This window comes from Oryx dammah, unplaced genomic scaffold (genome assembly GCF_014754425.2).
Source record: "Oryx dammah isolate SB20612 unplaced genomic scaffold, SCBI_Odam_1.1 HiC_scaffold_19, whole genome shotgun sequence".
In the NCBI taxonomy this organism is placed as follows: Eukaryota; Metazoa; Chordata; class Mammalia; order Artiodactyla; family Bovidae; genus Oryx; species Oryx dammah.
Window position 1 is genome coordinate 22,527,916 of NW_024070203.1, and position 24,026 is coordinate 22,551,941.

At 46.2% G+C, this 24,026-nt stretch overlaps 1 protein-coding gene across 3 annotated transcripts in view; it reads left to right on the forward strand.

Moving 5' to 3' along the window:
• Positions 1–6,434: 6,434 nt before the first annotated feature.
• ADCY8 (adenylate cyclase 8) overlaps positions 6,435–24,026 on the forward strand; it is a 231,883-nt gene continuing 214,291 nt past the window's right edge. For 2 of the 3 annotated variants that reach the window (XM_040261749.1, XM_040261750.1), the window contains exon 1: positions 6,435–7,394. In XM_040261749.1, the coding sequence (XP_040117683.1) occupies positions 6,435–7,394 (960 nt within the window). The remainder of the gene's footprint in view (positions 7,395–24,026) is intronic. The other variant, XM_040261751.1, reaches the window with a different exon arrangement.

Consider the following 24,026-nt stretch of genomic DNA (forward strand, 5'->3'; position numbering starts at 1 on the left):
TGAGCGACTAACACTTTCACTTTCAAAAGAAGGTTTGGTGATATGGGTGAACTACCTGCAAACTCTTATTTTTTCTTTTACAACTACTTCTTTTAGGGAGCATCTTAACAGCTTGTCCAATGGGCTGTATGAGGATGTGTGTGTGTTCTTATTATCATTTCAGTACCTGAAGGCTTCATAAGTGCTGCCACAGCAAGCTCACACCCTAGTGAAACCAGAGACAAAGGAATCATCTTTTAAGAAGAAAATGGTGCTTATGTCTGTCTCCCTTGGACAGATCTTTCTCTGACTTGCCTAACTGATGAATTCTGTGTATAAATACTCTGTCTCACAATCACTTTCCCACTGATGAGATTTCTTCTCTCAGGCACTGAAATCTAATTGAACCTAGTTCCCATGAAGATCTAAAATGTACACAAAATTTTCCCTTTCTTACATTTTACAATGCAAAGAAAACACACGAAAGGAGTAAAATGGACATTTCAATCTTTCTATTGTATATTTGTGCTGCATTGCAGATGAAACGTGAGTTTAAATTTGGTCATTCATAGACCCTTTCCATGGATGAGCCTTATTTAATTTAGACATTGACTTTTCCTGGAGTTCTGTCAAAGTAGTCCATGCTCTGATATTTCCTAAGAGCAGTGCTTCCAGTCAAGACAGTCATATCCTTTTCATCACCCTGCCCCCCAGCTTTATTGCGGTATAACTGAAATTAAAAACTGCGTCTATTTCATTTCTTCTTTTAGTATTTGTTTATCAACTTAGTTTTGGCTGTGCTGGCTCTCTGTTGCTGTGAGGGCTTTTCTCCAGTTGCGGCAAGTAGGGGCTGCCCTCTAGTTGCGGTCCACGGGCTTCCCACTGCAGCGGTTTCTCTTGTTGAGGACAGGCTCTAGGGTGCAGGGGCTTCTGCAGTTGCAGCTCCCAGGCTCTAGAGCACAGGCTCAGTAGTTGTGGCACACAAGCTCAGTTGCTCCTTGACATATGAGGTCTTTCCCAACCAGGGATCAAACCAGCATCTCCTGCATTGGTAGGTGGATTCTTTACCACTGAACCACCAAGAAGCCCCAAAACTGTATATATTTAAGGTTACAACTTGATATTTTGAGATACAATATCAGTTCATCACAATCAAATAATTAACATATGCATTACCTCTTACAGTCTTTTTTTTTCCCTTCGTGTGTGTGTGTGTGTGTGTGTGTGTGTGTGTGGCCATTTAAGATCTATCCTCAGAAAATTTCCTGCTCTTTTCCTTTAAGGACTTCCAGCTTTGGAAGCTGCCTTGTCATCAACACCCTCCTTCCCTTTGGAAACAGGATCTCTCTGGTTTCAGGTCTCCTTCCTGAACTGAGTCCATCTTTTCTTTTACATGTGAATATTTTATGTTTTCAGTGAGTGTTAGAGTTTCTAAGGGTATTTTGCAAAGAGCACAGCTCTTATCAAATTTAAATCATATGTTAGTTAGCCTAGAAAGTCAAAGAAGCATTTGAGAGGAACAAATTTGCCATATCTACTATACATGTGGCCAGCAGTAGGCAGCAACATCATAAAGCAAATACTTTTTTTTCCAATGGGGCAAGAGGCTCTTTTGCCACTACTACTCTTAACCAATGAGTACGGTGCGATAATTAATTATTTTGGTAAATCCAATATGTGAAAAATCTGCTTTTTCACAAATTAGGAATAGTGTCCATAGCTCACACTGAGCAAAACCTAGCAGACCCTCTATAGAAACAAGAATCCGTTCTGCTACCTCATCCATTTGGAGTCATCCCACTAGACTTCTCAAAGCCCAAACATCTCAGAAGTGTCTTATTTAATTTGCATTTGGAAAGTCAAAATATATTTGACATTTTCTGGCCTATCAATCCTATTTAAATTAGGTCAAAAATGTGTGACCTGCTTGTCACAATATTTTTATTGAGCACATGGAGGCTAGATTTATACAATTTAAATTTAACTGCTGGAATTTTGCTATAGATGAGATCTTGGGCAAGTTTCTTAGTTGAATGGAGCCTCAATATCTTAGTCAGTAAAATAGGAATAATAAAAAATAGAGAAGGCTCTAACTCAGAGAATTGATGGTTATAAAGATCATTGTAAACGGTGAAGTGTGCCATCTACTATTGCTAATTTTATCATCTGTATGTATACTAGAGTTGTTAGAAACAGGGGGACATGGACTCAAGGAAAATCAGTTTTGCCCTTCAATGAGCTCACCAGTTCATGGAGGGAAAATGAGTAAGTAAGAACCATATTGAAGGGCCGGACAGAAAAATTTGCCAGGTGGCTCAGTGGTAAAGAATCTGCCTGCTAATGCAGGAGACACAAGAGATAAAGCGTTCAATCTCTGGGTTGGGAAGCTCCCCAGGAGGAGGAAATGGCAACCCACTCCAGTATTCTTGCCTGGAAAATTCCAGGGAGAGAGGAGACTGGTGGGATACAGTCCATGGGGTCGCAAAGAGTCGGACACAACTGAGTGGCTGAGTACAACAGAACGACAGAAAAGAAAACCAGAACAACAGACAAGAATCCACTAATTCTCATTGGAAATACCAGGAAAGCAGCAACGACATTGCTTGGGCTTTGAAGGAATGAGATGAGTAGGGCTTTGAAGGAAGGTTATGAAAGGAATAGAGGGAAATTCCAAGAAGAAGAAGAAGAAGCTGTGTACAAAAAGACATTGAGTCTGCAAAATCCTTTCCCTCTACAGTGGAGACCCAGCCATAATAAACATGCAGGGAATTAAATGAAAGCACTATGAGAGGTCCAGTATAGCCTCAAAGCAATGTGTTGACTTTTCTTGTTTTAAGTGATAAACATATGGTGGTTTGCATGTTCCCAAAAGCCTCCCAATATGTGTGCTGAGCCAGTGCCGTCATCCAAAAACAGAATTTTGGGGGTGCTGAATGGCACTGTGTCATTCCAAGAAGAAGAATAACGTTTTATCTTATTCTGTCATCCACGCTCTTATTTTCAAACAACATGTCCTAACACCTCCTACAGCAAAGGAACTTTCAGAAGAGTCCATTGACCAGATGCAATGTTTTCTCCCTGACATACTAGTTTCGACCTCTAAGTTCATGAAATTGTTTGAGCTGCTTTCTGTTAGCATGCTATGCTCATTCATCAGCCTGAGTCATTTTATCTGATTGGGTCCAATCTCCCCCTCCTTGGCACGCCTCCTTTTGCTGCTGAATAAATCATCCTGGGATATGTCCAGGAGGAAGATTTTCATAGGAAAGTTCCATCTGCATTCAACCCCTCATTTATTCAGGCTGAGTTCTCAGGCTCCCAAGGAGAAAGAATTGAGAAAATAAAGAGGTGTCTTCCACTGCCAAGCTTACTAATATGGTCATTAGCACAGATGACTTGGGACTGTGCCTGCAGCCTGAGGACACAGCTCCCCACACATCCTGGCATGGGGTCCACAGGAACCCCCTCCCTCCCCCACCCAGCCCTCTGCCCTATTTGGGCTCACCCGCCTCAAGTCAAGATACTTACTACCCAACCCAGAGTTTCAGGAGAGCTGCCCAGGCAGAGTCCAAGGAATTTAAGAAGGGAGAAAGCAAGTAGCATTTCTCTCTCAGGAATGTAATGCCCAGGATGGTTTCATTAAGGTCTGCTGCTGCTGCTAAGTCACTTCAGTCGTGTCCGACTGTGTGATCCCATAGAGGGCAGCCCGTCAGGCTCCCCCGTCCCTGGGATTCATTAAGGTCTAGATAACTGCAAAAGTGGGTTGGGAGCAGGGGGAAGGGCTTTGCCCTTAAGTTCCAGCCTCGCCGAAGAGACCAGCTATTCTGGGACCTCTTTACAGCTAAGGAATTAATACATCTACAACTGGGTTAAAAATAGAACCGACCTTCTTTCCATTTAAAATTGAGCCTTTAATTTAGTTCTCTTTCTTGAGGGGTGCAGTGGTAGAAGACAACTCGAAAGGACTCGGATTAAAGGAGTCTTTTCCAGGATGGACATAACATCTCAGAAATCTACTCTTAGGGGAAAATGCTGAGTCTTCTTCCTGCTTTGGGGCGGGGGTGGGGGCGATTCTATGTGCAAGACAGTTGACCAGTTCTGGGCTTCAACTGAAACCCATGTGTGTGGAAAAGAAAGGCTTGATATAATGAAATCTTGTGTTTCTGGGACACGGTGGACACAAATAACCCTGGACATGGTGTAAGCGGTTGAGAAGGGAGGTAGGCACAGCTATTCTTGCCCAGGGCAGGCGAAGGGAGGGGAGTTTCTCCCAGAAAAATCAAGGGGGGACCGTCCGCTGGAGAGGGTCTGAAGGGGGTTGCGAGGCAGTCTCTGGGGCTTTCAGGGGACGCCATGGAGAGCCGCGAAAGCGCCCGGGGCCTGACGTCATTGGCCATCAGCTGACCGTGCTCAGGGCCCGGGTTCCACCCGCGGCAGCCGCAGTCCCAGGGGCGGAGGTGGAGGCCACGGTGGCTCCGCCACCTGCAGCCGGGCTCGGGACTGCGGCGCCCGGGGCCCGTGCTTGGGCCGGCGCGGGCGCAGACACCACGCGCCTCAGGGTGGCGCCTGGCTCTGCCCCGAGCGCCACCAAGCGCTGTGTCCGCTACTGCTCGCAACCGGAGCTCGGCGGGCGGGAAACCGGGCTTCATCGGGAGGCTGGAGATGCCTTCCCCGCGGCCTCGTACTCCACCCCGCCTGTAAGCCGGGAGAAACTCGGCGTGCGAGGCACCCCGGGGGCCCTTGTATGCTAATACCTCGCGCCCTCCACCCCCTGGACTGGCGTGGTTAAGAGACTCTTTGGGGAAGCTGCCTGTCTCTACAACTGCGGCTTCTTGGGGACATTTTGCTTTTAGCCCGAAAGTTGGCTTTGTCAAAAGACACCCCATTGAAGAGCGCGTAAAGGAGACCCTCTATTCCTTGGCGTTGGGCCCTCGGATTCCGTGGGCACAGCGGCCTACGAGTCCCGGCTGCGCACCTGCCCAGGACCCGAGCCAGTACCTAAAAAAGAACCGCGGAGGAACCGGCCCGCGCCGCCAGCTGGAGCGCTGCAGCCGGGCGTCCGGGGCCGGCCGGGGGCATTGGCCGCAGCCCCACCGTCCTCTCCAGCGCGGAACTGCGCGCTCTGCCGCTTCCAAGACCCGGGGCGCCCTGGCCAGATCTGGGTGCCAGGTCCTCGCCGCCACAGCCCCCTGCTCCCCGCCCCGCTCCGGGGGGGTGTGGCCTGGCGTGGGGGCGGGCTTAAGTGGCCGCGGGTGTCCGGCTGCTCTGACAGGTCTCCAAAATTCTTCCCCGTCGCCCGGTGACCGCAGCGCGCTTCAGAGCGCCAGGGCGACACGCGGCGCTTCCCTGGATCCGGCGGCGACTCCAGGCGACTCCCCCGCGGCCTCGGGCTCCCTTCTGGCTCCAACCTTACACCCGCCGCAGCCACCCCGCTTCGGATCTTAGCCTCAGGAGTCTGCACCGGCGGCTTCTCTCAGTTCGAATTGTTGGCTTGGGAGCCGTCCCCACTTTTTCCTGCCCCCGCCTCCCGCTGCTCCCAGCTCCGGGCAAAATGGATTCCAACGAGCAAAGTGAGGGGGGTTGAGAAGCTTGGGCGGCGACCCTTAGGCAGCCGCGACTGGGACCCTGAGATCCTCCCCTCTCCCCGAGGGATGCGTCGGGCTAGAGCCAGCTCAGCGCGGCTAGTCTTCGCTCAGCAAGTGGAGACAGCCAGAAACGAACCCAGGGGGGGAGGCTTAGCACACCCCCACTTCCAAATTAACTGTTTGGTGACTCGTTAGCGCTGAGGCTAGCGCCCCTCCACGCCTCCTGGGGGCAACCCGCCACCTCACGGTCCCCCACTCCTCCCCCTTCAAATCCCCCGCCCCCAGCTCCGCCCCGGCTCCCCATCCCGGCGCAATGGAGTTCTCCGAAGGGCTCTGTTCCAGCCCCAGCTGCTAACTTCGTACCCATCTGCGCCGCCGGTCACCCCCCGACCAACCCCCCTGCAGCCGCCGCGCCGTGGGCGTCCCGAGCCCAGTGCCGCAGCCAGGACCCGCCCGGCGCGCAGCTCAAGCCCGGAGCCCCAGGCGCCTGGGCGCCTCTTGGAGAGCAAAGGCTACGCCGAGACGCTGAGCCGAGAACCAGCCGGGAAGCCCGAGCCCGGGAAGGAGGCTGCGTGGCTCCGAGCGCCGCGGCTGCTGCGGACACCGAGCACCGGCTGCCACGCACCCAAGCTGCGCGGGGCTGGCGGGAGGGCGCCGAGCAAGGACGCAGGGGTCTGCGGCCACCTACCAGACGCCCTTTGCCCCGGGGCACACTATGACCTGACGCGCGGGGGCCCTCCTGCCCGGGGCGGCTGGGGAGAGAAGGGCTCGCCGCCCAGCTCCGACCAGGCCAGCCTCTGGGTCTTTAGGGACCTCCTCTCCCGGCGGCCTCCCGCCGGTCCTGCGCCTCCCTCCCCGCGGCCCGGCGCCATGGAGCTCTCCGATGTGCGCTGCCTGAGCGGCAGCGAGGAACTCTACACCATCCACCCGACGCCCCCGGCCGGCGACGGCGGGAGCGGCTCCCGGCCGCAGCGGCTGCTGTGGCAGACGGCGGTGCGGCACATCACCGAGCAGCGCTTCATCCACGGGCACCGCGGCGGCGGCGGCGGGAACGGAAGCTCCAGCAAAGCCTCGGACCCCGGAGGCGGCGGCCCCAACCACCACTACGCGTCGCAGCTGTCCGGCGACTCGGCGCTGCCCCTCTACGCGCTGGGCCCTGGGGAGCGAGCGCACGGCACCGGCGGCCCCAAAGTCTTCCCGGAACGCAGCGGGAGCGGCAGCGCCAGCGGCAGCGGCGGCGGGGGCGACCTGGGCTTCCTGCACCTCGACTGCGCCCCCAGCAACTCGGATTTCTTCCTCAATGGGGGCTACAGCTACCGAGGGGTCATTTTCCCCACCCTGCGCAACTCCTTCAAGTCCCGGGATCTGGAGCGCCTCTACCAGCGCTATTTCCTGGGCCAGAGGCGCAAATCGGAGGTGGTGATGAACGTGCTGGACGTGCTGACCAAACTCACCCTCCTGGTTCTCCACTTGAGCCTGGCCTCGGCCCCCATGGACCCGCTCAAGGGCATCCTGCTGGGCTTCTTCACCGGCATAGAGGTGGTGATCTGCGCCCTGGTGGTGGTCAGGAAGGACACCACCTCGCACACATACCTGCAGTACAGCGGTGTGGTCACTTGGGTAGCCATGACCACCCAGATCTTAGCAGCAGGGCTCGGCTATGGGCTCCTGGGAGACGGCATCGGCTACGTGCTCTTCACCCTTTTTGCCACCTACAGCATGCTGCCGCTGCCGCTCACCTGGGCCATCCTGGCCGGCCTAGGCACCTCTTTGATGCAGGTGGTCCTCCAAGCGGTCATCCCCAGGCTGGCGGTCATTTCCATCAATCAGGTAACTCCTGCCTGCCTTGCTCTTCCCCTGACTCCCCTGGGGGTTCTTTAGAAATCGCTTTTCTAAGAAGCAGGGTTACCTGGCTCCCTTCGAGTCTCCTCCCCCAGCCTGGCACAGTGCCTTGCACCTAGGAGGTCCTGGGTCCCCCTGGGATGGTATTTCTTTCTTCTTAGAGGGAACTGGAATTAAATGACCTCTAAAGTTTCTACCGACTCGACCATTCCACTCTGATTCTGTGAGTAATTCCTCTTTTCTTAGCTTCTTAGCTGATGTACAGTCTCCTTTCTGCTCCTCACACATCCCCCAAGGGCTGCAGTGAGGCTCTGGAGCAGGAGATGGAAGGGGGAGGAGAAGCACCCCAATTTAGAAGGTGACCCATTCCTAGCAGCTTTACTCATAAGCGTCACAGCAGGGGGTTGTAAGGGACTGTGGGATTCAGTGTTGGGTTTCTCTGAATCTCTGTACCGCAAAGGAATCAACATTAGTTAACCCTGTACTAATTTCTGGTGCTGGGTACCCTACTTAAGTTTTCTCAAGCAGTCCTTCAGTCAAGCCTGTGATACATGTTTTATGTGGGAATTCTTTTTTGTCTTCTGAGTCTACAAAGTTATCTTCTCTTATTACAGGATCCAGCCCCAATGCTTTGAATAAATCAAATTCAGAACTTGAGGTTCGTGGGGAGGGGGAGCATGCCATTAGCAAAGAAGGCAAGTTTTTCTTCATTGGAAAGGGAAATTTTGATGTAGATGGTTTGAAATATTTAGGTGGAACCTGACTCTTTATGTCCCTTTCTCCCACTTTCTTCCTATCTTTCCCCATTAAATATGGATGTGGTTTTGTGAACAGAGTTCTCTTCATCTGTGAAGGAGGAGGTAGACGATGACTATTGTTTAAATTCATTGAAATCAATAAGTAATTAATGCCCTGGCACTTCCTTGGCCAAATGTCTGTAGGTAAGGAAGAGTATCAGCGGAAGTGTTTTTAAATAAAAAGCTGATGAGAGGTGCTTGAAGAGGGGCATGCTTTGTACGTTCCTGCTTTAGCTTCAGCCTCTGGGGTACTTTTGCTCTATTGGAAGTTTAGAGGCTCCTCTTGAGGTCTGGTTTGAATAATGCTTCTTAGAATAAACAGGTACAACACCTATGAAAACTGCTCATGACTTTTAGAGTTCTGGTACTGTCAGAGTTCTTTCCCCATCACTGACCTTCTGGACTTCCAGCTGATTTGGGATTCTCTCTCTTCTCTGCTGGCTCTGTATCCATTTGCTCAGGTTACTTATCTGGTTGACTGCTTTTACGATGCTTTTTGAAGTCTCCCTAGGTAGAGCAAAGAGCATAAGAAGTACTTGGCTGTGATCATCAGGCGTGAAATGAGGACGTGAGGGCCTCTCTGAGTAAGGTCTGACCAGCTGAATTTTTTCTTATTAAAGATAATAGTGAATGTTTCCTCAAAATCACCGTGAACCTGTAATATCCACATATGATAAGAGTCTTGGTTTGGAGATTATAGGAAAGTATATGTTAACTGTGTTTCTGAATCTCGTTGACCCAGTGATTTGAGCCCCAGTGTCCTCTGATTCTCTCCCTTTCTCCCAAGTTCTCTCCGGCTTTGCATTTCCTTTATTACCTGCCTAGACATCAGCTGACCTCTCCTGACCCCTCTTGCTCCTTTCCCCTTCTTCCCCTTCTCAGTTTTTCTGTCTCCTCCTCTTTCCTTCCCCTTCTCTTCTTTTTTTCCACTATGAGTTGTTTTCATAATATAACTATCCAGCCATTTGCGGAAAATTCCATTTATCATAATCCACTACTTCTCATGCAGTAGCCTTTCTTGGTATGTGTTACTGAAAAACTTCATCTAGTCAGTTTGGAAGAGTATTTAGAATAACACATCCTAAGTGGCAAATGATGAATATTTTCAAAGCCCTAAGTATAGAGATACTTTTTTTGCCAAACGAATCCAGAAAGTAAAGTTTGGATCCATATTTGTTTTATACTCCACTCAAATACTACCAGATGGGAGATTAAAAATAACCCCAAAATGTCTTCCTACTCCCACCCCATCATAAACAACCCTTCGGTGTGAAAACTAGGGTCCTGGTACCTGCACACCAAGCTCATCCAGCTTTCTGTTTGGGTAGGACCTGTAGATGAACCGTCCTCTCATAACTTGTCACCTTTTACCAGACTGAAGGCACAAGTAGAGCGCTTTCCTCTGATTGTAGGTGCTGAAAAGAACCTTGGTGGCTACAAAACATTTTCCTTTGGCGCCCTCTAGAGGTTCAAGTGTCTTTCCTGGATCTTGCAGGTGGATGAAGTGAAGCATTAATCGCTTAAAAAAAAAATAACCTGTGGTTTTTGTATTGATGATGTTTGGTATACCATTTGATGATATACAGGGCATACTTAATACCTGCTAACAACCTTGCATAGAAACCTGAATAAAATCCTAACTCCTTACCATGGGCTACTGGATCCCCTATTATTTGATGCTGCTTTTCTTGCTAATTAGATTTCTCTTCTCTCCTCTTTCCTTTTCCTTCTCTCTTCCTTTCTTTCTCTTCTACTCCTCAGCCTCCAAATCACTGTTTTCCTGCCTTTCAAATATCCCGAACTCTTTCCTACTTCTTAGGCTTTATGCCTGCTGCCTGGAGCAATTTTTGCCAGGTTTTCCATGACTGGCACATCCTCGTGATTCCAGACTCAGTTCAGATGCCAGTCCCTGGTACATGACGTGCCTTGTTTTCTCCAGAGCACGTGCATCATCTGAAATGATCTGATTTGTTTGTATTTCCTGTGTTTCTTCTCCCAACCCTGTACCCTCACAAGAATGTAAACACCATGTAAGAGGCAAGACGTTGTCTATCGTGTTTATCATTTTATCCTCATCACCTAGGAAAATGCCAGGCACCTGGTAGGCCCTTCAATTACTGAATGAGCAAGACTACTCATTGCATAAGTAATATTATGAAATAGCCAAGTCCCCCGACGTTTGTGTTGGTGAAAGCTTTCTACACACACACACACACACACACACACACACACACACACACAATGTATGCAAGGCAGTCTTACACATAAACACCTTTGGGGAAATTAAAGCACGGTAGCAACTCTTTACATTTGTACCCTGTTTCGCATGTAACCTTTGCATGAGCCTTTGCATACGTGATCTCATCTAGTAATGCCAAACAGATGGTAACATCCATCACTTTTCTTTCAGAGAAGAAATGACAGGTTCTTAGAAACTTTAAAGGGACATCCGGAAGATGATAAGAATAACAAGTGGTGAGGGCTGGATTCAGATCCTAGCTCAATGCTAATCATATTTCAGAAACTTTTCAGAGAGCATCCTTCTAAAAACGTAAGCATTTGAAATGGCTTCAGAGCGAGAGTTTCACCGGTGTTTCACCACTCAAGGGAGTAATATCCCATATAGCCCAAGAATTAACATATAACAAACAGCCAAAGGGCAATCAGGAGGGGAAAATGATTGAATTGCGGGGAACAGGCTCTTTGTAGCTAGCTCATCTCATCATCTAACTCAGCGGATATAAATTTGTCAACTGAAGGGCATAAACACTGGCATATCTTCTTTCCCTATATTAATCTCGATTCCCATTAAGCTGATGGCTCATGTTGAACTTAGCATTTTCAAGAAGCAGGAAGCTGAGGATATAGTGAACACACCTCTCAGCTATTTCCCTTCACCGAAAAGGCCATTTTCAAAAGGAACAAATGAGCTGGTGATTGCCTTCTCTAATCCGGGCTTGAGAGTCGGCTTCTCTTTTCCTCTGGAAGAACGTGGTATCTGTGGCTTGATGGGGTAACAACCAAGCTGCAGATCTCTGCAGATACCCTGTATAAAGAGGGAGAGTCCTGTGTTCATTCAGCTCTCATGTGCTTTCCACTGTGGATCCAAGATGGAGCCTATCAGGTTGACCACAAAGTTTGTTCCCGTTTTTGTAATACCGTACAGAAAAACCCGGACAAACTTTTTGGCCAGCCCAATAAAAAGGGCCAACCAGGAGGTTCCTTACTATCAGCAAGGAAATGGTTTCTGTTTTCTCCACTTGGTGAACCGTTGGAGAAAAGTCGTGAACTTCCCACCCAAGGAGGTTCTGTTTAAATACACAGATATGATCCCTGCATATTTTGTATGTCTAAAGCAGCATTGGAAATATTGAGGAACCCTTAGAAGGTACAAAGCCCAATTCAAAGGATTCCTTTCTTTTGAAATCTCCCCCTAAGATAGTTCAGCTACTGGTAGTACTAGGACTGCAGTTATTCCTTCCTTTGGGAGTCTCATCCATTTTAAGTTAAATAAGTTTCATTGTGGGCTTCCCTTGTGGCTCAGCTGATAAAGAATCCACCTGCAATGCGGGAGACCTGGGTTCGATCCCTGGGTTGGGAAGATCCTCTGGAGAAAGGAAAGGCTATCCACTCCAGTATTCTGGCCTGGAGAATTCCATCGACTTTATAGTCCATGGGATTGCAAAGAGTCAGACATGACTGAGCGACTGGTGGCTCAGTGTAAAGTATCCGCCTGTCAACACAGGAGCACGGTTTTGATCCCTGATCTGAGAAGATCCCCCTGGAGAAGGAAATGGCAACCCACTTCAGTGTTCTTGCCTGGGGGACCCCGTGGACAGAGTAGCCTGGTGTGCTCCAGTCCACGGGGTCACAAAGAGTCAGAAACAACTCAGCGGCTGAAGAAACAAACAGCTTCACTATGTGATTCAAGCCAAAGACAGTAGCACTTCTGTCCAGATTTCCTCTACGACACAGAATTCTCCCACATGTTAAACAAATTGTTTATCCTGCCAGTTCAATTCACCCATCTAAAAATTCATTACAGAATGGCATTATATGTATAAATAACTTGTGAATGATAAGGTCATATTTGTTAAGTTCTTCCACCCAGTAGATGCAGCCTAAGCTCTGTTGCTGTAATTAGCATTTTACTCTATTTTAATTGCTGGTGACAATAATATGGGCTACCTAACATTTGAAATTTGTCTCGTTCTCATTCTTCAGTCCATTAGTGATAAGACGGTGAAAATCATTTAGTTATTGGAACCCTGAGAGACAGCAGTATTTAACCAGAAAGATTGCTGCATTATGCTTCCCTCTGGGGGATTCTAAAGTGCTGCAGCTAGTGGCTAATTAGCCCTTTGAACCTCTTGGTGAGGCAGATAAGCAGAAGTGTCAGAGAGGAGGTGATTTCTCCAAGATAACTCTAGAACAAATGCAGCCAAGTATGCAAATCCAGGTAAGTTAGTGCTCAAGGTCATGCTGTCAGAGTTGAATTTGGAAAGCAACCTTTGCTTCCCAATCTTACATACATCCGATGAAACAGTGCCAGAAGAATGCTAATTAAGGCACAATCATTACACTTGACTAAGAAAAAGGGACTTAGAGCTTACCATTTGGCCTTTAAAAAATCCTTTTGGGGAGTATCTTTCGTTTATATTAGGTGAGATAGTGGTGTCTGGTATGAGAAGGTGGGGGTCAGGAGAGAAGTAGCCTTCGCACATTTCTGATCATTTAAATGAGGGGTTGACTTCACAATAAAGACAAAGTGAGCGTAATGGAATTACCATCTTTCTCTCCATTTATAAAATTTAAATATAAGCATATATTATATGTTCCTTGTCTAAGTCTGCTAATCCAAGTCAGATAAAGGGAATCTTATGACTACTTAATGCACGGCAAATGACATGTCATTTAAATTATCTCATTTTGGTATTTGATATCAAGACAGATACTTCAGAAAACACAAATATCCATTAAATGAGGGTAACTGGAGTCCTATTTCAAGCACCTCACTAGTTATGATGTGCATTTTTTAAAAGCCCAAGTACCTCCATTTCTGTGCATTTTCGGTTGGCAAATTCATGTAGGCTTTAAAAAAAAGTAATTGCAGCGTTCCAACCTGTCTTAGAAAATCACTTTCAAAAGCAGATTTGAGTGTTAGCATTCCCAAGAGGGTCCTCTGAACACTAGGAAATGGAAATATTATCCTCTCTTACTTCTGAAAAATACCCAGAGACTGTCCTTTTTGGCTCTATCTATTCCTTCTTTCCTTTCCTTTTTTTTTTTTTTTTTTTGATGCAGAGTAGGCTTTGCAAAGGATATTTTTAATGACATCTGAAATGAGCAACCAAGTCCCTTCAGCTTTTATCTGTAGACACATTTGCCCTGGAGTTGCCAATAAGCTTGACATCTGTGTATTTAGACTGAGTTGTAAAATGATGTGTGGTGTGGTCTTTGCAAGACTGAATTATCAGTTTGTGTTTCTGCCCAGCCAGTAATGTCACCTGACTGGTTTCAGTGTGTCGGAGCATAATTAGATGGGAACTGGGAAGACTGGGAGGACTTTATTTCTGGAGCAGCTGCTGCAGTATCATGCTAAGTAGGACAGTGCATTAGTCATATTTACACCTTGATGATTGATGGCATTTTAAAAGCTCATCAAAAATAAGTGAAACCAAGCATTAAAAGGAAAGATTAAAAAAAAAAAAGTTGATTCCAACTTCAGTGCTGCCGGCAACATGTAATCAAAGGACACTACTACAATCATGCTGATGTGACATTTCACTGATGTTTAAATATTTCTTAGGATGATAATTTATTCATTTCCCAAGTGTGTCTATTTGAGTTGATCCTACATGTGTTTGTTTTCAGAACATGGGAGACACTTACAATACTCATCCCATACCCTTCCTCTCCCCAACGAATGGGCACAACACTGATGCTGTGATCAACCAGGAAGTCTAGAATATGCAGTTGATGTTGTATCAGTTCTCTAGACATATGGCACATTCTTTACTTTCTCTATAACACAAGGTACCGAGAACAAAAAATAGGCAAATTTCTGGAGTGTATAGGTCTGACCCTCAGTTAGCAAGAAAATGGGTTCCATAAATAATTTCTCCCCCAGCATTTTCTTGGGGCTGAAGTAGAAGACTGCTACTCTGCTCAACCAGCCATCACAGAGCAGTGAGAGCCAGTATCATCTTCCCTGTGCTTCCCCAGGGAACATAATTGGATTTACACACTCAAATTAGATCATGTGAGTTTTGTTTATGAAGGACTATTTTGAGAAGTCAGGTCACTTAAGCAGCACTTCGGAAGCCAGCTTTTCTCACTGCAAGATTTTTCACAGTTCGCTCTCTGCAGGGTATAGAAGAATGCTGGGTAGATGAATTAACTGTTGAGGCTCCAGACATTCCCAGGGAGGCCAGGCCACCTCCCAGGAGGAATAAAAGCCATTCTACCTGTGAATGCAAATGAGTGCCCGCCCTCACAATCAGTGAACTGGTATTATAACTCTGTGTTGTCAGATAAACCTATGATTCGGTGTTTCCTTGGTATCTCTGCTTCGGACTCTGATTGGGCGTGTCTGTGGTTTTGTATCTGAATTTTATTTTTAGCTACATCATGTGGCTTAATATGTATAATGCCTTGCATATTCATTAGTCAAGTGAGGTTTTCTATCTCTTCCACCCCACTTCCTGACTTACATGCCTCCAAGCTCAGGTGTTAGGAATTGCAAAGTATGTTTGAAACACAAAATTCTCCTAAATCAGAACATGGTAAAAACTTACATGGTGAAGACAAGAGCTAAGTGTGAAATTAAATCATATTAATGTTTTTTTTAACAAGTACATTTTTAAAACTGCTATCTCTCTATAGAAAGCATACCAGCATAAAATTTTCACGTGAAACAAGAATTATTTTGTTGAACTTTCTTATAAACTATGTCTTTATCCTGTGTCAGCTGGTTTTCCAGTTGACTGGAGTAAACCGTTTCAGAATCTTTTCTCCTTTTTTTTATGTGTGATTATGTGTTGAATACACATGATTGCTTATAAAACCAAGATGACTAAGGATTGGGGAATGTATAGTCAAAATATAATGTATTCCTTTCACTCAGAACATGGAAAAAATTGCAGCAAAATAGAACAGAACTAGAAAAACAAACAAATAAAAAGAAACACTCCTGCAAGGCCTAAAGATAGAAGATATATGGTCAGTGTTTTCAAATATTGGGGGTACTTCATGACAAACAGAGACTGTTTATTTTAGGTGTATTATTTAAGACAGAATAATGACCAGTGGGTGGTCTCTATACCATGAGAGATTTTGGTTCACTTAAACCTCATAAGGCTTTGTAACAACTAGACCTGCCCAGGGGGATGTTTTTTTAAGTGATGAGCTCCCTGTCAGGGGATTCATCAAGAGAAAGCTGTACAGAAATCTATCCAGATGCTCTAACAGAAAATTCCACAGGGAAGATCTTTTCCTCAAGGTCATTTGAAAACAATTGGTTGCATCTCTAAGCCATCACAGCCACTTTGCAGGCAAGAAAAAAGGAGAGGACAAAGGGCAGAGGGTCAGAGGTCAAGATGATCATGTTGTAGCCATGCATTCTGGGAAACACTCAGGACAATGCAGACAGTGGAGTGCAGTTTATTACACCGGGGAGCCCGAGGCAGAGAGTCTCCTCTCAGCCAAGGACCCCAACCAACTTTTGTGAAAACCTTAATACCTTACGTGTACTGCTCAAGCCCACATCCCCAAATTCCTTAAATCTAGCCTGGAAAGTGTTAAAGGGAGATACAATCAGGTTACAGCCATGATTCACAATCAGAAGAGTCAGCTGGTTATACATTGTAGCCTACACCAATGGGTACCATAAAGATTACAAAGGTGATTGACTACATAGGGGATTATTATATTCTTTTTGGTGACGGGAAATCTTGGTATGGAATCTGGTGTTTATCAGTCCGGGAGGCCAGTTTGGCTATGGGTATATTATCCCCATGGCTACCGGGCATATAGTCCAAAGCTCACTGAAAGTGTGAGATGGAGTTTCCTTCTTTGTCAAAGTGGAGTCAGCTCGGCCTGTTCCTTTCCTTCCTCAACCAAAGTGCATCTGCCCAAGAGTCTGTAGCCCTTTCAGGAAGGGACCCCTGCATGGTTCTCTGGGAGCCATACCCAATGCCATCTGCCTCTATTTTGGGGACTTGAATTCTGACACATGGCCTCACCTCCATCATCATGAAAAGATGGCAAAATCAGATACAAGTTTACTGCTTCTCAAAAAATCAAGAGTGAATTAGGAAGACGAGGAGAATAAGGATTGAGTAGGAAAACTGTTCAGTAAATACTTGTTGACTGACTGTTTGGTTCTAGATTCTGAGACAGCTGTGTGCTACACTGTCAAGGTTGTCACTTTAAGGAAGGTGATACCTGAATGGATCTGGGGAGGTGAGGGTGCGGGGGAAGTTTGTGAATCTGGTACAGGAGTAGGGAGGTTGTAACTGACTCTTGGAACTTGTCTGAAACACACAGCATTGGGTAAGTGTTTCATGCAGGTCTTGGGCTCTTGTTACTACAATCTCTAAAGCAAGAAAAAAATCAAAGCTACAGTGGATTTCTTTTAGGAGTTGTGTGAAAGGAAAGGTCAGACTTTAGACGAAATTGTAAAAGGGTGTGGATCTTCCTGGCGAAGAGGGTAAAGAGACCCTGGGAAGGGCCAGGAGGTCAGTTATAAAGCATCACCTTATCACAGACCGAGCTCATCCCAGGCCTGGTGACCAGCAGATGCATGAGAGCATCTGCCTTGTGTTGAGAAGGTCGGGCTTGGCAGCAGCTCCAGGTTGTCCTAGCTGCTCTGTGTGTTCTCAGTCACGTTTGACTCTTTGCGACCCCATGGACTGTAGCCCACCAGGCTCCTCTGTCCGTGGGGTTTTTCAATCAAGAATGCTGGAGTGAGTTGACATTTCCTCCCTAGGGGTTCGTCCCGACCCAGGGATCAAACCCGTGTCTCTTGTGTCTCCAGCATCGGCAGGCGTGTTCATTATCACTAGGGCCAGGTGGGAAGCACATGTACGCAGTAACTCCAGCTAGAAACGGAGCAGATGCCTTGGAGCTCCAGGCAGCCCATTTCACACAAGAGTGGGCAGACAAGGAGCTTAAGCAAGGTTCAGTTCCCTCTCCTTGGTACATTGCCACACTCTGCTTTTTCAACTATCAGAGCAACTTATAACATTTCATGTGCCTACCAGGCTGTGAGCCCCTTGAGGTCAAGGATTGTGTCTTTGTGTCCCTAGCTCCTAGCATTGTTTCTGGCACATTAACAGTACTAAACAGCACAGTTACAAGTGAAGTGAATGAATGAATATTATATGATCAACTCCTTCCCCTGTCCCCTCCCTGGCTACCCCTCAACACACACAATCAGTGAGAAACCAGTGAGAGGGGAAAAAAAAAAAAACCCATTTCTCTTGATCAATACAGGCAAAAGAACACCAAATGTTATCCCAAGAAGTCCTTTGGGCAGAAAGTTTCAAGCTGAGTGCTTGCTAGACCTGTGTTAAGGAAGTTATATTAGATAACATGAAGAAAAATTTAACTCATTATCCAGATCTCTTCAGTCAAAATAGGAAAACGAGATTAAATATGATGGACCTAAATTATCCATACCTGTTTGTCCATTCCTGAAAATTTTAAATGGATCCAGTCCACCGACACAAAATAGAGTCCAGGTATTAATGAGAGTCTTGCCCGTTCCTTGGCTTCCTTCTTTATTCTTCAGCACCTTGGCTCTGAATCCCGACACCGACACCTCGCTCAGGCTCCCTCTGCTTTGTGGTCCATCATCTTTTGTCTTTGTGCACGCATGTATCCATTGTGTATGTGCTCAGTCCTGTCTGACTGGGACCCATGGACTACAGCCCTTCAGGCTCCTCTGTCCGTGGAATTTTCCAGGCCAGATTACTGGAGCAGGTCGCCATTTCCTTCTCCAGGGGATCTTCTTGACCCAGGGATCAAACCCACATCGTTTGTGTCTCCTGCTTTGGAAGCAGATTCTTTACCACTTTGCCGCCTGGGAAGAAGCCCCTTGCTTTGTGGTATCATTGTTCAGTTGCTCAGTCATGTTTGACTCTTTGCAGCCCCATGGACTGCAGCACTCCAGGCTTCCCTGTCCTTCACTATCTCCCAGAGCTCGCTCAAACTCATGTCCATCAAGTTGGTGATGCCATCCAACCATCTCATCCTCTGTCGTCCCTGTCTCCTCCTGCCTTCAATCTTTCCCAGCATCAGAGTCTTTCCTAATGAGTTGGCTCTCCGCATCAGGTGCTTTGTGGTATACTGCTTCGTGGTATTCTACCCCAAATCAATTCTTTGGCCAGACCCCTCAGTGGTCTCCGCTTTTGGTCAACTATGGATGTTCACTCTCTAGCTTCATCCAGGTGTAGCTGTGGACAAGCAGTGTCTCTACTTTCCTACCTGCTTCCTGGTGCCCCTCACCAGCCAGACTGGTGTGCCTCACTCCTAAGAGAAGGCCATTGAACAGAACCAGTTGACCTTGCTGAGTTTAATAACTGAATAATACTTAGTCTCCCACTTTTACAGTGTAAAACCTATCATATAAAGACCAATTTGTACACCAACTGGACCAATTTTATCTGAAGACTACCTAAAGCCAACATATGGATTTCCCTGGTGGTCCGGTAATTAAGAATCCACCAGCCAATGCAGAGGACATGGGTTCAATCCTTGGTCCGGGAAGTTTTCCCATGCTGTGGGGCAAGTAAGCCCATGATCCAGGCTGAGCTTGCATGCTGCAACTACTGAAGCCTGCACGCTCTAGGACCTGAGAGCCTCAACTGCTGAGCAAAGTAAAGCCTGTGCCCTAAAGAAAGCCTGTGCTCCACAACTCAAGAAGCCACTGCAATCAGAAACCTGTGCACCACAACAAGAGAATAGCCCCTGGTCGCAGCAACTAGAGAAAGCCCACATGCAACAATGAAGACCCAGCGCAGCCAAAAATAAATTAATTATTTAGTAAGACAATAGTAAAGGCAATATAGAGCCTGATTTTTGGAGAAGGTAATGGCACCCCACTCCAGTAGCCTTGCCTGGAAAATCCCATGGACGGAGAAGCGTGGTGGGCTGCAGTCCATGGGGTCGCTAAGAGTTGGACACGACTTCACTTTCACTTTCATGCGCTGGAGAAGGAAATGGCAAACCCACTCCAGTGTTCTTGCCTGGAGAATCCCAGGGACGGGGGAGCCTTGTGGGCTGCCGTCTATGGGGTCGCACAGAGTCGAACACAACTGAAGCAACTTAGCAGCAGCAGCAGCAGAGCCTGATTTTAGATATTGGAACCCAATTCAAATAATTAAAACATTCTTCACAAAAAGGTCCAAAAAGACTACGAGTCAGTCTCCTATTTTCAGTTCTGTGAGGCATCATCCCCATCAATTCCCTTTTCTGCTGTCAATTAGTTAAAGAAACAAAATCAAAATCAGTAAGAACCAACTTATTTTCTTCTAAGTCAACATCAAACTTCTCCCATTACTTACGTGAGTCTTCCTAGCCTACTGGTGATGGGCAGCTCATTTGAGGGTGGGTTCATGGGACCAGACAGTCAGCACCCAGTGAATAGAAGGCTTTCTTCTCTGTTTATGAGAAAGACACAACCTTTGTCTCTTATCAAGTGAACAATGACATCACGTGCTGTTGGGGTCCTGCCCAAGACATTGCAGCCAGAGACGATCTGTGAACTGTGCCAATGGACAGTGAGAGATATTTTTGAAGCTATGTATATATATTTCCTTAAAAACATAGGAACCACCAATTGTCATCCTATTTTTACCCTGAATTTTCTCAGTGACATTGGCCAGGTGACTTTGTTTTCTTGACGCTTAGAAGGGTTTTGTGAGTAGTGAAAAAATGCCAGAATTCTGAAGTTTTCTCAACAGCTAGAGTTAGGGGCTTCCCTGGTACCTCAGATGGTAAAGAATCTGCTTGCAATGCTGGAGACCCAGATTTGACCCCTGGGTCAGGAAGATTCCCTGGAGAAAAGAATGGCTACCCACCCTGGTATTCTTGCCTGGAGAATTCCATGGCCAGGAGAATTCCACGGACAGAGAAGCTTGGTAGGTTATAGTTATAGCAAAGAGTTGGACACAGCTACACGACTAACACACACACAGAATGAATTAGATATTCCTTCTCCTCTGACCTCGGTACCTTTTACAGCCCATCTGCTTGAAATTAGCAGAGACCCCACCTTCCCTGCAATGGGCTTTCTGACAATCGACCAGGTGGATGTAGGTCCCTGTCCCCTTGGGTCTCCTCATGCCCTTTACATCCCTCCATTTTACAGGCAATATATAGCCAAATAAATGAATCAATTTCTAAACTGTACACCCCAGGAACTCAGCTAGTCTCACCTTAGTTCTGGTCCTGGTTTCTATTTAAAAGAAAACACCTGACTTGAACTGAGATGAGAAAAGTATTCCTAATTAAGACCTGAAGAAGGACCAGGGGTTGGTAGGTGAGACTGAAGCTATTGTTTCCTTGTTTCTACTGCTAAACCATACACTCTTTGAGGACATTTAACGGACCTTTTACATATCCCTGGAATGGACACTGGCACATCACGGGAACAGCTCGTAGCAGAGGCTTATTGAGTCAAGGCCTGAGGAATCATCTTAGCATCAGTGCTGCTGTTTCCTTTTTATAGCTGAGGATGCTAAGCTCAGCGTATTACATCATATCCCTTTGGTCAGACAGCTAATAAAGGATTTTAACCACATCTGTCTCATTTCAAAGCTACCCCTCGATTTGATGGTCTTTTAAGACCATTTTATCTCAATTAACTCTGCTAGTTTCAGAAGCGATTCGTTAAAAGTCATAAAAGGGAAGAAAAATGAAATTTGTATTCCAAATGGTAGCAATGCACATAATGATATTATTGCTTTATGGAGCCAAGGGTATAGCACATTGCATTGAAAATAGCAGCTAACAGTCAGCAAAAGATGGACCTCGGATTTTATATCCAGTACCGTGCAGCTTTGTACAGACCACTCCACCTGTCTTGGCCTTGAAATGAATTCCTCACAGCTCTAAAAGTCTATCACTATGAAATGGTTTTTGAGATGGCTCATGCTCTACAATTTTGAACTGTGGGGCTGGAGAAGACTCTTGAGAGTCCCTTGGACTGCAGGGAGATCAAACCAGTCCATCCTAAAGGAAATCAACCCTGAATATTCATTGGAAGGACAGATGCTGAAACTAAAGATCCAATAGTTTGGACAGCTGGTGTGAAGAGCTGACTCACTGGAAAAGACCCTGATGCTGGGAAAGATTGAGGGCAGGAGGAGAAGGCCACAATGGGGTTTGAATAAACTCCAGGAGATAGTGAAAGACAGGGAAGCTTGGCGTGCTGCAGTCCATGGGGTCGCAAAGAGTTAGACACGACTGAGCAACTGAACCACAACAAGTTATAATGAGTGTGGAGGTGAGGATTTGTATGTTTTCTTGGTTTATTTGGCTTCCAAGATCAGATTATGACAGTCATTACAGAAAATAGAGCTGGCTGAGGTCTGTGATCTCTGAGAAGGAAAAGAAATACAAGTAAGATTATAGCAAATGCTAAGAGAATTACTTATTAGATGGTATTTAATATTTAGTTCCTCCTAGTAGTTTAATTACATTGACTCCGCGACTTGTAAAACTGTATGTGGTTTTAGTCATTCGATTTGTTTCAAAGGGGATAGTAACTGAGATATTTAAATAACAGACAAATGTTTACTTTGAATATTTAATTAGTGATCCGTGGCACTTGTCAGAATTGCCTATCTAGCTTTTCTAAAATGTGCGTGTCAGCCGTTATCAACAAGCCATTTTATGTCAATGTTGCATAGAAGTGATTGAACTGAGCATTTATGCAGCCTGAATATCCTACAGCTTGGAGTTTGGCTTCTGTGGTTTCTTCTTCATCATCTGCAGGCTCCAGGACACAAACAGCAGGGCCCTGAGGGACTCACTTTATCCTGTCATACGTTAGTCACATGATAGGGAACAAGATGAGGATGTAGGATCCCTGCTGTCAGAACCTCATAGTTTATAGGCATGAAAGGAGCTGATGAATAAGAACAGGTGTTGAGCTGCGAAACAGGAGGCACCACGCCCTGGACTGCAGTGGCAATCGCGGTATTTCTATCACACACATGGACCTCATGCATTTGGTTACACATTGTCAGGCGCTCTTGCTCTGAGACGGGGCTGGAACTGGTCAAATACCCGATCACTCGTCCAGTATGTGGAAACTTTTTAAAAAATGATACGGGGACTTCCCTGGTGGTTCAGTGGTTAAGATGCCAGCGTTTTCACTGGAGGGGTCAAGGGTTCGATTGCTGGTCAGAGAACTAAGATCCCACAAGCCATGGGGTGCTGCCAAAAAGTAAAAAAAAAAAAAGCTTTAAAAAAGAAATAAGCATTCTCAGTTCAGTTCAGTCTCTCAGTCGTGTCCGACTCTTTGCGACCCCATTTACTGCAGCACGCCAGGCCTCCCTGTCCATCACCAACTCCCAGAGCCTACTCAAACTCATGTCCATCAAGTCAGTGATGCCATCTCATCCTCTGTCTTCCCCTTAACCTCCCACCTTCCATCTTTCCCAGCATCAGGGTCTTTTCCAAAGAGTCAGTCCTTCGCATTAGGTGGCCAAAGTTTTGGAGTTTGAGCTTCATTATCAGTCCTTCCAATGAATATTCAGAACTGATTTCCTTTGGAATTGACTGGTTTGATCTCCTTGCTGTTCAAGGGACTCTCAAGAGTCTTCTCCAGCACCACACCTCAAAAGCATGAATTCTTCAGCGTTCAGCCTTCCTTGTGGTCCAACTCTCACATCCATGTATGACTACTGGAAAAGCCATAGCTCTGATAGCTCAGTTGGTAAAGAATCCGCCTTCAATGCAGGAGACCCCGGTTCGATTCCTGGGTCGGGAAGATCCCCTGGAGAAGGGAAAGGCTACCCACTCCAGTATTCTGGCCTAGAGAATTCCATGGACTCTATATTCCATGGGGTCACAAAGAGTCCCACATGACTGAGTGACTTTCACTTTTCACTCACTTGACTATATGGACTTTTGTCAGCAAAGTAATGTCTCTGCTTTTTAATATACTGTCTAGATTGTCATAGCTTTTCTTCCAAGGAGCCCCATGAACACACGTCTCCATTACCAACATCTCAAATGCGATTACTAATCAATGCTGACTGCAAAATATATCTATGGTACATTGACCAATACATAATCATTGACCACTCCTTGATTGCAACTCTTCTGTTGATTATCTGTTCATTTAGGAAAAACAGAGACAGTTTCATTTTGTGATTTTTTTTTTTTTTTGCTTCATACTTTAGGTTTTGGGAACATAAAGAAAGATTCAGATCAGATGTCATGTCATCTGATACATAATTTACAGCACTAGAATAAATACCAGGCAATAATTATGGCTGGAGAAGACTTGTAGGACTATGTCCCAAGGGAAGAAACGGATGCCTTCCTATTTATAACTCTTTGAAATCACACCGGGCTTTGTGAGATTAAAAGGCATCCCTGGAAGTGTTCAGGAGAAGCCAGATGCCATCATCAGGAATTTGGGGCAAAAGGCAAAGGGTTGAACTAAATGATCTTTAAGATCCCCTTTAATTTGAAGCTTATAACTCTGACTCTTAATGTTATAAATAATTGGCTACATGTAAAATAATTGGATTCTAAAAGGAAATCAAAAAATACCTTCTAATATCATAAAGGAATGGGGCTATTT